The 14,992-nt window shown below is 40.8% G+C and overlaps 1 protein-coding gene across 2 annotated transcripts in view; it reads left to right on the forward strand.

Annotated features, from left to right (window-relative positions):
- Nucleotides 1-14,992, forward strand: part of BMP7 (bone morphogenetic protein 7) — a 104,754-nt gene that overhangs the window by 62,034 nt on the left and 27,728 nt on the right. For both annotated transcript variants that reach the window (XM_081324079.1, XM_081324080.1), the window contains exon 2: nucleotides 10,459-10,651. In XM_081324079.1, coding sequence (XP_081180205.1) covers nucleotides 10,459-10,651 — 193 coding nt within the window. The remainder of the gene's footprint in view (nucleotides 1-10,458; nucleotides 10,652-14,992) is intronic.

Genomic DNA, 14,992 nt, shown 5'->3' on the forward strand with positions numbered 1-14,992 from the left:
GACAGAATCAAGATCACATGAAGTGTTAATACCAGTGGGATTCAGCCGGTGCACACCGGTCTGACAGAACCAGCTGAATGCATACTGCTTCCGGAAGTCCGTTCTAGGCCTGGGAGGCCTGGGAGGAGGCCTCCCAGACCTACTGTAGAATGGCCCACCAGAAGTGCATGGATGCCACTTCCAGAAGTCCATTCTAGGCTTGGGAGGCCTGGAGGAGGCCTCCCAGGTCTAGAACGGCCTACCGGAAGTGCATGGATGTCATTTCTGAAAGTTCATTCTAGGCCTCAGGGGCCCGTGTATGCATCCAATAAGAGAACCGGTTGTTCAGGTATTTGAATCCCACCACTGGTTAATACCACTTTACAGTGCCTTGGTAAGGCCACACTTGAAATACTACATCCAGTTTTGGTCACCACGATGTAAAAAAGATGTTGAGACTCTAGAAAGAGTACAGATAAGAGTAACAAAGATGATTAGGGGACTGGAGGCTAAAGCATAAGGAACGGTTGCTATGTCTAGTTTAATGAAAGGAAGGACTAGGGGTGACATGATAGCAGTGTTCCAATATCTCAGGAGCTGCCACGAAGAAGAGGGAGTCAAGCTATTCTCCAAAGCACCTGGAGGCCGGACACGAAGCAATGGATGGAAACTAACCAAAGAGAGAAGCAACCTAGAACTAAGGAGAAATTTCCTGACAGTTAAAACAATTGATCAGTAAAACAACCTCCCTCTAGAAGCTGTGAATGCTCCGGTACTGGACGTTTTTAAGAAGAGACTGGACAGCCATTTGTCTGAAATGGTATAGGGTTTCCTGCTTGAGCAGAGGGTTGGACTAGAAGACCTCCAAGGTCCCTTCCAAATTTTTGTTGTTGTTGTTGTTGTTGTTGTTGTTGTTGTTATTATTATTATTATTATTATTATTATTATTATTATTATTATTATTATTATTATTATTATTATTATTATTATTATTCTCTGTCTCTCTTACCATCCAATATGATTATGGGAGTATTTAATTTTTAGATTTATTTTAAACCCAGGAATTAGTTGACACAAGGGCATAGGGACACAGGTAGCCCTCAACTTAATTGGGATCAGGATTTTTATGGTTAAGCAAGGTGGTTGTGAAGTTGGTTGCAGCCAACTTTATGATCTTTTCCCCATGGCTGTTAAACAAATCACTGCAGATGTTAAGTGAATCACATGGTCATGAGGCAAGTCCAGCTTCCCTCATTGACTTTGCTTGTCAGACTTTGGCTCTGAAGGTTGCAAATAGCAATCACACGACCCTGGGATGCTGCAACCATTGTAAATACATGCCGGTTGCCAAGTGCCCCAATTTTTGGTCCCGTGATTGAGGAAGCTGCAAGAGTTATAAATGCAGTGACTGATTATAAGCTCTGTTTGAGTGCTATTGTAACTCTGAACAGTTACTAACGAAATGGCTATAAATTGGAAATTACCTGTAAGCATGTTTATATGTTAACTTCTAAAAGATTATATTATTTACTTAATTTAAATTTGCTCCCCTCCTTCACTTTTAAATTAATTTGATGTGGTCTTGTGCTTTTTTTCTTTATGCGCAGCCCTCGGTCTATCATTCTAAGACCAGCCTAACAAAAATGTATTTCTTTCGGTTAATATTAGGAAACTAAAACTCATCACAAACTTCACTCAGGCTTACTATATATTTCAGGAAAGCAGCTTCGTTTAGGGCGAGTATGAGAAGCTGGCTGTTAGGTGAAGTGGATCAGGATCCAGACCACAGTGGAAAGCAGACCAAGTCCAAGGGAGTCAAAAGCAGATGTATAATTTGCAGTTGAGACTCAAGGTAGTAACAAGTAGGGCTAGAACACAAGCCAAGATAGGAAATCTGCAAACAAGAGGACAATTGTTGCGATTAAGTGCCAGTTGCTTAGAAAGCTGCCTTTTTGTATTTTTGCCAGACGAATGAATGAGTTAAAGAGAAGGGCCTCCCATGAAGATCTTAGAAACTCACAAAGAAGATGCTTTCTTTCAAAATGCCTGAACTTGAGTCCTGTAGAATTTTATTGGTCACATCCAGCATTTGAATGGTGGCATAATACAGTAGGTGGTGAAACTGTTGTTAATAGCAAGTTCCTGCTAATTGGCCCCAAGCAATATCCCTGCTTCCAAAGTACTCTGAACCAGTTCCGTTTCTTTTTCAAAAGTTAGCAAGCTAAGCCAATCTTTGTGGATTCTTGGCTATTCCCAGAGGGAGAGGTATTGGAAAACAGAGAGAGGTTCAGAACTATGGCATGCATAGTAATTATCTAATTTGAAAGAGTGAGTGAAGCATTAGATATTTTAAATTCTAGAACTCTTTTCTTCTCTCCTTTTTCCATGTGGTTGATCCATAAGCAACTTGTCCTCCGGGTGAGATTCAAGGTGTTGGTAATGACTTACAAAGCCCTACATGGCATGGGTCCGGATTACCTACGGCAACACCTGCGGCCGGTGTCAACTTCCCTCCGTCCAGTGCGCTCCCACAGAGAGGGCCTCCTCAGGGTGCCTCCGATCAAAGAATGTCGATTGGTGGCCCCCAGGGGGAGGGCGTTCTCTGTGGGCGCGCCAGACCTGTGGAACCGCTTGCCGGTTGAGCTCCGGATGGCCCCCGACCTTCGCTCCTTCCGGCGCGATCTAAAAACTTATTTATTTGAGCAATCTGACCTGGTTTGATGGGTTAGGGTTGAGGTTTTAATATGTTTTTAATTACTGTTTTAAACTTGGGCATAATATTTAATCATTTTTTAACTTTTGTATTCTGTTTTTATATTTATTGCCCTGTTCACCGCCCTGAGTCCTTCGGGAGAAGGGCGGTATAAAAATATAATAAATAAATAAATAAATAAGCAACTTGGTTGGCTCTTCAGTCCAATTTAATTTGTTAAGAGCACAATTCAATGGTAGAGTACTTCTTTGCAAAGGGAATGTCTTGGAGTTCAATTCAGGTACAAGGATAGGGCTGAAATCTCTATTAAGTCCCCAGAATGTCTCCCCCAATCAGATTAGACAACACTCAGCTTCGCAGACCAACAGCCTGACCTGATATAAGGCAGATTCCATGTCGATTTAGTTCTGGGACATTCATTTATTTTTCCTTGTTAGGCCATTTTACTTTGAATATGCTTTTGCATAATACACAGCTCATTTAATCTTCAAAGGGTTTAATAATGAATTCTTCCAGCCCAGCCCATAAAGAGGGACTGCGGCCTTAGCAGATGAGAAAGCTGGCAAGGTTGATAGAGATTTCCCATAGATACCTCTGAGTGTTGCAGTCAGGGCTGGATCATGGACTTTCTTGGAACAGTAAGTCTTCAGTTGAGGAAGGGAGGAACAGAAATGTTAATGAAAATATTTTCTCAAGTCTAAACTATCTTTCCTCCTAATGCTATTTGCACCATCATATTCAGGCAGATAGTTGCATCATTTCAAAAAATGATTGGCTTATTTAAAGCTGTGTTGGTGTCATGTGCGTCACACTGCATCTTTGTAAAAGTCATCTCCTTCAGGTTCAATTTGACGCTGTGCCGTTTTCTTGGCAACAATAAATAAATAATTTGCAACTAACTTTTTCAGGATTTTTAATTCCGGTTCTAGTCAACAGCCTTTGTATTTCACGTCACCCATCCAGGACCAAGTAGTCAGAGATCCTGCTTAGCTTCTCAATCCAGACAGAAACAATTGACCAGTTGCTGCCACCTGCTGTGGCCTCATTAACTAAACTGAAACTACCACTTGGACAGTAATGTAAATTCTACTCTGAGGGCAGATATTCTGAAAAAAAAAAAAAACAAACCTGTGAACATATCCTTAGTGAATTACATCAGGATTCTTTTAGGACAATGTATAACCTTGCTCACCTTGCTTGAACAAGAAGACAGCTAGTCTAATAATCATTTGTAGGAATAAATGAAATTCCATTCTTTCATTTATTATACCTTTTCCATACAGACAACTAATCATGTTCCCTTCCCACTTTATTATTATTATTATTGTATAAGAGTGGTGGGAATGGGCAACTAGACTTTATTGAACAGACTGGGAATTGTCCATGTATGTTGCTGCAGTTGTGGTGATACTGGATCATAGCTTTCAAAAAAATAGATATTTTCTGGTTTTATTGTGAGTTACAGTCAGTTGAGTTAAGGGGTTCAACACATTTGATAAAATAAAAGGTGTCAGAATTCTACTCTGAAGTATGCTCAGCTTGAGGAAAGGGCAGAAGTTGACAACTTTATTATTTTCTTGATTCCTCAAGACATTAGGTGTTAGCTAAATTTCATAAAACAAATGCCACTGTTTGTGTTTTGAATTCCAAGGACACATGTCATTGCTGGAATCGGTAGTTTACTGGTGTTTTCTCTGCTTACTTTGTGACCATTTGGCTTTTTTTGATCCTAGCCTTTTTATGAGTAAAATTATTGTTATTTGAGCTCTTCCATTTTAATGGCTGTAGACTTTAATGAATTAAAACAAATCAACAAAGAACTAAAATGTGTGAAATCAAAGCATAAGCATGAAGTACAAGGGCTATTATGATACAGGAAATAATATTACTAATTGTGGTACCTAGTTGGGTGGCATAATATCCAGATCTTTAGTTTAAAACCTAGAATTTTCCAAATGATGAAGAGAGCAGAAGAGATTTATATGAGTAATTTTAGAATAGAATTATGATCTTGGAAGAATGTTAACTGTGCATAAGTTTAAATTATACTCTCCCCTCTCAGTATTAATGGTTAAATTTTGTGATTGTTAATTTGAATTTTAAATGTGGTCAGGGTCACATGCAAATGAGATGGGAGTATATAAATTCAATCAATCAGTTCTCTTCAATAATCAATCTAATAGTATCTTTTCTCTTGTAAGTTTTGATGCTTTTTCCTGATGTACTTCAAACAGTACAATTAGAACATAATGTAGTTAGGAAATTACACAGACAAGCATGTGAGAGTGGGATAATGCCCAGACAAGATCCACTTGGTGCCTAAGACATGTAACTACATTCCAAACATGGTCATAGTGCCTGGATGCTGGCATGGGAAAAAAGCTGTATCATCTCAGTGACAAAACATTGTGGTGAGTTTGGAAAAATGTGATCAATTACAACTCAGACAAAGAACATCTGGATATACCCTCCAGAACAAATGACTAACAGGCAGCTATACTATATAAAATGGATTGCTTTGAAAAGCTCAGGATGAGATTTGACTCAACGTGTGTGTCTTGTGTACAAGAAACCACATATTGACCATCTTACTTTGCTGCAATATGGAGTTGCTTGTGAATTGAATGCTGTTTTTGCTGGGATTGTTTTTTAAAAAAATAGTGAGAATAGGAACAGTTGGTCAAAGTTTCCGGGAAAGATGATTTAATGGACAAAGTGAAAGCTGGGGAGAAAGTGATCCTGTTGGAATTCTTAGTATGATGGGAAACAAGCTGAGTGTAATCAAATTCATGTTTTGGGTTTCGAGAAACCACTTTTAATAAACTGAAAAGAATAGTGAGAATTCCATGGCAAGAGAAAATAATGGGGAAAGAAGGCCAGGTGGGTAGGAGTTCTTTAAAAAGGAGCCATTGAAATAGTTACAAAAATATGGTGTAAAAATGGGTCAGTAGAGAAAGGTAGTACATGGGTACAAAAGGAATTCAAATTTCTGGATTGTACAAATACCAGGAGGATTAACTCTTAAAGAGACTGAGGTTGGTGACCAATGATAAAACTTAACCAAAAAGTCCTTTTCTAAATAAATGAAAAGAAAAGCAACAATATGCCAGTTATTAAATGGAAATGGAAAAAAGCTAGAACATTAAGAAAAGAAAGAACTACTTTAATCCCATTAAAACTCACGTTTTCTCCAAAAAATGCACATGTCGTTTCCCTGGCAAATAGGAAAAAGCAACATTCAAGCTTAAGGTTGACATCCTTGCAGAATACATGGTGACCTGGATTCAGAACACCAGGATTTTATTTTAAGATATTGAAAGGACTTGCTAAGTTTGTCTGAAACTTTTATTTTATTTATCAAATTTTGAATCTGCCCATCTCCCTCTCAGAGAGACTCTTGGTGGTGTACAAATAAAACACTATATAAAATTTGAAAAGAGGCAAGGATGATTAAAATTTAATGTTAGAAATTAATTAAAAGGCCAGGAGAGGGCTTTCAGGATACTGAGCTTGCATATCCATCTGTGCACCCCAAGCAAGGCTACAGCTATACTATATAAAATATAGTACAGTATAATATATAGTATAATATCATGATTTCACATTTTCCTGAAAGGCCAGTAGAGTGTGTGTGTGTGTGTGTGTGGGGTCCATCTTATCTCTGGGGCGAGAATGCTGTCTTCCTGGACCCCACCAGTTGGAATTCTGATGCTGATGAGATCCACAACATACGTTGCCTACCTAGCCTTGTAGGATGGGCTGATGTAACAGAACAAAGATAGTTCTGTAGGTAACCTGGCCCCATACCTTTAATTTATATAATCAACACTTCGAATTGGACCCAGAAACAGACTTTCCCAATTATCTTTGAGAAATCCTAATGAATGAAGAAAGTTTTAGGTGATTTTTGTCTCTACCTTCTAAATGGAGAACTCAGGTAACTACGGACCAAACAGTGTGATATCAATACCTGAGAAGGTTATGGGTCAGATCATTAAGTGGTAGGTCTGAAAGTGACCTGTGACATTCTGATTGGCAAGTTAGTTAAACATTGAGAATCTCTTTCTGCAGTTAAGCGCTTGGGTAGAATATTGTAAAAAACAGATTGTATTGGATTGTATTTTGTTGTTAAGCATTGGGAGTAGGAATAACTCCATAGCAGTCAAGTTTAATAGATAATAAAACTAATTGATAATAATTGTATTTAAATCTGGAACATACAGAAGGGATAAAGATGATTATTGTGGAAAGCATAATCAGTTATTGCAGTGCAGAGGAATTTATATGTACTGTATTTAAGGAAGGTTGTTGGTAAATAGCAGGGTTTTGGTTTTTTTACAAACAAGTACCATGTAAATGCATTGAAGTCCAAATCTACCATCTCCTGCAATTTTTATACTAATTAGGGTGATATTTTCCAAAATGTTGGAGGGCACCAAGTTGGGCAAGATTGACACAGAACAATAAAAAACCATTACAGATTGGCAACTGCAATGAATTGTCATGGACTACATCCTATGTATCCTATTTAACGTTGATAAATGGATTATGTTTTTGAAGAGAGAGTTCAGTGGTCATAAAATGCATTTTTTAAGATAACTATCCTTTGTGTAAAGTAGGAAGTAAAGAACCACAGAGAACTTCAAATGAAACAAAAATATTAAAATCAATATGACCTTCAGGTTTACCACTATTCAGTTCTGATTCAAGCAATATAAGATCATAGGAAGCAATGGACAATGTTATATGAGTCACACCATTCATAGAGTTAGCTGTAGTCCCATTGCTGATTGAAATATATCTGTTAAATATGTCTGGTTTTATACTTTCCTTACATCGGTGCACTGTCTAGCCAACCATACTTGATTAACTCGTTTGTTCCTCATCAGTGATTTCTGTAAAAAAGAGGTTAGGAAAAACACAGGTTTGCCTAAATCGCTAAGTGATTCTTACTTACAAGTAACCTGGGATTACTAGTATGGTAGATGAAGCTAACAGTTTAAAACTTATTTCAATCTTTTCTTGATGATAGGGCTGTTCAGCCTCCTACTGATGGGACTGAGATCCGTCTTTATGTCTACTGTAAGCATAGAGATTGTTGGTAAATGCATTCCTGAATGTGGAGTAGCTTCTGTGTCTGGGAGTGCTTTTACGCAAGTCTGGTGAATGTGTATAACCATATTAGATTAGTTTAAAGGCCAGTGTAGTCAAGTATCTTGGTTTTTAACAGTGGTCTGCCTGTTAATGATGGGAATGTTTGTAGATTCTTTTCTCACTGTATAACCACTACTGTATTTTTTCATTGTATTCCAGTTGTTTATATTCCGCTAATCATCATCATCATTGAGAAAGAACTGGAAAAAATACAAAATACAAGGACCGGCAAATAGAAGTAGAACAACGGGGGCAAAAGAAAGCAAAGATAATACCAATAGTCATAGGTGCCTTGGGTGCAATCCTCAAAACACGTGGAGCACTACTTGAATACCATCAGCACTGACAAAATGGACAATTAACCAGAAATCACCTTCAGAAATTGTGGGCACTCCATCACTGGAGGTTTTTAAGAAGAGACTAGACAGTTACTTGTCTGAGATGGTATAGGTCCTCCTGCTTGAGCAGGGGGCTGGTCTAGAAGATCTCCAAGGTCCCCTTCCAGCTCTATTCTACTGTATTCTAAAAAAAATCACCACCAATCAATTGCAAACTTTACTTGGAACAGCTTATATTCTGCAGTTTATATCTTTAACACTATCAAACCACAACATCGGCCTATCCCAAGTCTTTGGGAAAACCCGATTAGTGGATAAAAAATGCCAAATCCAAATCCATATCTATCCATCCATACCTATGGGTTACTATGGGTGCCACCAACCATAGTAACAAATATTGATGTGGAATTCACAAGGGAAATTAACTCAAGTATCTCCTCACCAACTATATGTTGAGCCATATACTGTCTCCATTGTCTCAGTAGGTGGCAGCACCTGGTTGATATTGTCTGAGCTAAAAATATTAGCAGGATCAGGCCTGATTAGACCTGGATAGAAAACATCCTGGGAATACAAGTAATCCCAGAAGAAGGCAGAGGGTAACTATTTCCTAACTGTTGCTAAGAAAACTTTATGGAAATATCCATGAAGTCATCAGAAGTTGAGTTCAGATTGAGGAAAGTGATAATTAGAGGTAATGCATAGCTCTTGTGATTAGTAGCTAATAGGAAAGTTAGTTCTCACCCGGTCAGAAAAATAAACTATGATAACCGATCCAGTGATTGTAAAAATAAAGGACAGATAGAAACAACCTGGCTTGCTCAAAAGAGATGGACAAGAAGGAGAAGAACATGCAAGAGAGTTTGAATACTGTTCTTATAGAAAGGTTGTTTTTTTTTTGAATCACAGCAATTATTGAAATTCTTTAGTTATTGTTTCTATTACTTTTTTCAATACTTATGACTCATCTGTCATCAGACAACTGTTGAGAGACAAATTTATGGAGAATAACATAAGAGTGTTTATGGAGTGATACCACATTTTAAAGCCATCTGTGTTAATGGCCATGGTCTATATATCTTCTAGAAGCAAATTCTATTGTTTAAGCATGAGTTCTCTGAAGAAATATTTCTTGGCAAAAAGAGTGAAGTGACATGTTCCCTCCCCTCCATTTGTATGGTTTTTTTTGCAATTCCCACTCTAATCTTGCAATTTCTCATGTCCTCCTCTCCAAGTACTAATCAGGGCTTGACCCTAGTTAGTTTTGTTGAGATCAGCCACGTCTAGTTAGGTACCATCATCTGTGGTGATTCTGCCCCATTTTAGTGCTCTCCCAATGTTGATAAAAAAATTTCCAGAATTCCTTTGCATTCTGTCTGGTGGTTGAAAGAAAAAAAAATCTAGTTAGAAAGCCTAGTATACCCTATATCGGAGGTCTCCAACCTTTTGGGCACCAGGAGTGGTTCCATGAAGAGAGATTTCCCACGGACCAGAGGGGGTATGGTTTCATGTACTGCCTGCATCCTGCGGATGGGGCTTTGCTTGTTTGCATGGACCAGTTTCTGGCATGCTGCGGACCAGTGCCGGTCCATGGACTTGGGGTTGGGGGCCCCTGCCCTATATGCCCTCCCAGAAACTTCAGTGACAGAGGATACTAACAGCTTTCTAAGATGGACCAATAAACCCACTTCTGCCAGTTCACTATATGGGACTAACAATACTCTAAAGTCTAGAGGAGATCCAGAGATGATCAGTAATGTATATCTGTTTTATCATCCTCTAATATTGTACTTCGTATTATATACTGTGTATTTTTTAGGTAGTCTGGGTTTGTGATTGTGAAATTCAGACTGGATTGGCTGGGTTGCTCAGGAAGGAAGAGTGCACAGATCCTTCCCAGCATCTGGCACGTCCATCTAGTTTGAATAACACAGCAGACACTTAACTCTGCAAAGGTTTAAAATAAGTTGTGAGTAATAATATCCTCCCATCCCTTGGATACATTCTCTTCTCTACCAGAGAAGAGAATATGCATAACATCTAATGCAGGGGTCTTCAACCTTGACAACTTTTAAGACTTGTGGACTTCAACTCCTAGAATTCCTCAGCCAGCATAGCTGGCTGAGGAATTCTGGAAACTGAAGTCCAGAAGTCTTAAAGTTGTCAAGGTTGCAGACCCCTGATCTAATGCATACATGTTAATTCTGCCATTGGATATTTTACGGGTCACTAAAGAATTATTTGAGCCAATCATTTCCTTTTTTCTTTTTGCAGTGGAACATGACAAGGAGTTCTATCATCAGCGCAGCCATCGTCGTGAGTTCCGATTTGACCTCTCTAGGATCCCCGAGGGTGAAGCAGTAACTGCAGCTGAGTTTCGAATTTACAAGGACTACATTAGAGAACGTTTTGATAATGAAACATTCCAAATCAGTGTCTACCAGGTCCTCCAAGAACATCCAGGAAGGTGAGTGGCTAAAAAACCCCATTTGAGTTGTTCGCCGGAAACCTAAGAGACTGTTAAGAATGAAATGTAATTCAGTAGTGCCTGTAACATGGTGTGTGTGTTTGTGTGTGTGTGTGTGTGTGTGTGTGTACACGTGTGATGTTTGCTTGTTATTTAGTATCTCCTCCTCTAAAGACTCAGGGCTGAATGTGTGAAGTGATCTTCTAAAACTTATTTTGTTGAGATGATATGGAAACTGTGTTTTTAGCACTTGACCTCCAGAGGCTGTTTCTGTTCAGCTTAATTATCCCCCTTAAAATGCAACTATACTTGTGCACTTAATGTATTTAGCTTTGAAGTAATAATCAAGAATTGAGGTGTAAGCCTTTGAAGAGCAGTTGGTTTAATTAATGTAGAACTTGTTTATGAAACAGGTAATAAGATTAGGACAGTTCCACGAGGACTAGAAGATTGCTTGGTGGCTCTGTTGCTCAACTGCACTGAGTTCCTCCATGGCTGGCCAAACAGGACTCATTTTGCTAAACTTTCAAAATGGTTTTATTTTCAGTCCTTCAAATGGTCAGAGTTGCAGGATCTCCTCCTATCTGAATCATGTTGAAAGCCTTCACACTGCTTGAGAATGGCTTAATATGGCAGACTTCACACTGGGACTCCAAAGACAGATTTAAATAATAGGAGAGCAAATTCCAATTGAAAGTTAGAAAATAGCAACGGAGCAATAGCTATTGGATAGTGAAATAGTTATCCAGATAGGTCAGGGGTAGGCAACCTTGGCTCTTTTGTGACTCGTGGACTTCAACTCCCAGAATTCCTGAGCCAGCCATGCTGAAGGGAAAGAGAGAGGTTCCAAGCTGAGCCATGCTGACTCAGGAATTCTGGGAGTTGAAGTCCACGAGTCATAAAAGAACCAAGTTTGCCTACCCCTGAGGTAGGTAGTAGACTTCCTGTCACACTGCTTAAGCAGAGGATCTGTCACTGAGGAGTCAGTCAGAAGAGAGCTGGAAGGGACTTGGAGGTCTTCTAGTCCAACCCCTTGCTCTAGCAGGAGCACCCTATATCATTTCATATAGGTGGCTGTCCAGTCTTTTCTTAAGAACCTCCAGTGATAAAGCACCCAGATTCCATTGTGGAAATCTGTTCCACTGGTTAATTGTCCTCACTGTTAGAAAGTTTCTCCTTAATTTCAGGTTGCTTCTCTCCTTGATTAATTTCCACCCATTGTTTCATGTCTTGCCTTCTGGTGCTTTGGAAAATAAGTTGACCCCCCCTCTTCTTTGTAGCAGCCCCTCAAATACTGGGATACTGCTATCATGTCACCCCTAGTCCTTCTTTTCTCTAGACTGGCTGAAGTCCCCTCTGATTCTATGATTTTGTTAGTTGAAGTGTTGCAATGCCTGTAAGACTTTTTAATAATGATGTGACTGGTGGCATGTAAAATATGGATGGAAACTTTAGCTATTTGTTGTTTCTGTTCTGTAACCACGTCAAGTTTTGCAATCTAAAGTTCATTCAGGAGTTCAGAAAAGGGGTCCAGCCATAAGCAGACTCTAAAGCTAGGCCAAAGGTCAACATCAGTGTATAAGCAACTAGGATGCTCAACTGAAGATCAGAAGAGAAGCTTTTGTAGCGTTCCCACTGATGAGTAAGCCTTTATTCACATGCCGATCTTTTTCTCAAGAGAGCATTCTTTTGAAGTCCTTGGTACTCTCTGAACTTGGTGGTTTTGCAGGCTCCAATTGGGGTTGGTCACTCGGACCAGAGGCTTAATCTTCCAAGCTTTTGGACTTGTGCTGGAGTCCATCCTCATCTGGCTCCAGCACAAATCCGAAAGCACAGAAGACTAAATTTCTGGTCCCTGTGACTGACTCAGATTAGATCATGCAACATTATCCTGGGACATGTATATTTGCCCTCATTGGTGGTTTTCTTTCAGATGTTTCATTACCAAACTAGGTAACACCACAGAGCATTCCTTTGCCTAGCTATTACCACCTCTTTTGCTGCCCATCATCCTAGTGATTTTATCCCAACAAGAGATCTCTATCTCAGGAAACAAAGATGAAGGATCTCCTCTAAATAAATAGGAGTCACCTGTTCCATTTAGGGGGTCATAGTGAATGTATCTCAGGAGCTTCTAATCTTCTTCCAAACAGAAATCCTTTGGGGTCAGAGTAGAGTACGCTGTTCAAGCCTTGCTACTGTTTACTCCTAAACAAGACATATGCTTTCTTCTATAAATCAGTAAATAGATAGCAATAGCACTTAGACTTATATACCACTTCGTAGTGCTTTACAACCCTCTCTAAGCAGTTTACAGAGTCAGCCTATCATCCCCAACAATCTAGATCCTCATTTTACTGACGTTGGAAGGATGGAAGGCTGAGTCAATCTTCACCAGGTGAGAATTGAACTGCTGGCAGTTGGCAGAATTAGTCTGTAATACTGCATTCTATCTACTGTGCCACCATGGTAGGTAGGTAGGTAGGTAGATAGATAGATAGATAGATAGATAGATAGATAGATAGATAGATATTCAATTTATTAATTGGCATGCCTTTGTAATTTTACTTTGTTTTATGTCTCCTGAATAAATAATAAACCAAGTCTAATCTTTGTGTTAAAAATAGGGCACGAAGCAAACAAATTACTGTATATACTTGAGTATAAGCCGACTCGAATATAAGCCGAGACCCCTAATTTTACCCCCCAAAAATGAAAAAGTTATTGACTCGAGTATAAGCCGAGGCTGGGAAATGCAGCAGCTCACCTTATGCTCCTCTCCAGAGATCTTCCCTCAGCAGCGGCCGGCAAAGTAGCTCGCACGCGAAACAAGCCTGGCAGAGGAGCCGGAGCGGCGAGCAAAGACGCCCGCCTGGATCCTGCAAGGCCCCGGCCGAGACGCGCCCCCAGCAATGGAGCTGCTCCGGCTCCTCTGCCGGGCTTGTTTTGCATGTGAGCTACTTTGCCTGACGCTGAGAAGACCCGCTTGGGCACTCGGGTTGGTGTCAGTCTCCGCAGGCCCTTTTCGTTTCCAGGAACGTCAAGTGCGCTTGGCTCCCCACCCCCACGGCAGGGCAGGGCAGGGCAGGGCAGGGCAGGGCAGAGACTTGCTCGCCCTTTTGACGGCCCTGAAGAGAAACGAAGGGCTTGCAAACTCCCCGCGAGAAGCTGGGCGAAGTGCGCGGCTGGGCGAGTGTGTGCCTGCGCGCGTATTTACGAAAGAAACGCTCCGAGAGTTCTTCTTTCTCCGCCCCCTTGGGGGGAACTCTAGCTCGGGCTCGCTTGCGCGCAATTCTCTCTCTCTCTCTCTCTCCGCCGTGGCGATGGTGGGGCGCCAAGGTAACCTGAGAACGCGGCAGGGAAGAGCCATATTTAACTACCCTGTTCCCTGCTTTCCGTGTGGCAGACCCGTATGTGCCAGCTCTCGGGTCTCTGGGGACTGGCGGCTGATTAGGCTGGGCCTTCGGCTGTCCACAGCTGAGGCGGCGGTGGCGGCGGCGGAATCTGATGCCGAGGCAGCGGGAAAGAGTTTCTCAAAAGCCTCGAGGGCTCCCGAGGAAGGCATTGGGGAGGAGGAGCTTTGCACCTTGGAGACACGATGGAGCCGCTGTGACGGTTACTCCAGAGAGAGTTGCACGAAGCCAAGGCATCTCTCTTCCTCCTCCTCACCGTTTCCTTTGCTTTTCTTCGTGCTTTTTATTCCTCTGCGGAACTCTGCTGCTGGATTTTTCAGCGACTGCTGTAGCCGCGCTTCTCTTCTCGGCTCCGAAAATAGGGATTTCTACTCTCTTCTTGGTCACTTTGCTGGGATAAAATGCCATTTCTCGCTCTGGGTGTGTAAATTGAGAGGCAATCTGGATATAAATTCTAATTAGCACCCGAAGTTGAAGTCATTAGAGATGCGTCAGGCAAAGTAGCTCACATGCAAAGAAGCCCGGCAGAGGAGCTTGCAGGATCCCTATTTTCGGAGCCGAGAAGAGAAGCGCGGCTACAGCAGTCGCTGAAAAATCGGAAAGCTGTTACGTTTCCACCGTAGTGGTCCCTATTTTTCTACTTGCATTTTTACATGCTTTCGAACTGCTAGGTTGGCAGAAGCTGGGACGAGTAACAGGCGCTCACTCTGTTATGCGGCACTCGGGATTCGACCCGCCAAACTGCCGATCTTCTGATCGACAAGCTCAGCATCCTAACCCACTGAGCCACCACGTCCTGGGTAGTATGTGTATTTATTTTAAGAATCTACATGGCACTTTTGCATTGTAAAATATTCTCAAAATCGTAAATCTTCAGAAAAACTCTAGCTAATTACACTTTTAGTAGGGGATACCCAAAGATGGAGAA

This window comes from Vipera berus (genome assembly GCF_964194415.1).
Source record: "Vipera berus genome assembly, chromosome: 3".
In the NCBI taxonomy this organism is placed as follows: Eukaryota; Metazoa; Chordata; class Lepidosauria; order Squamata; family Viperidae; genus Vipera; species Vipera berus.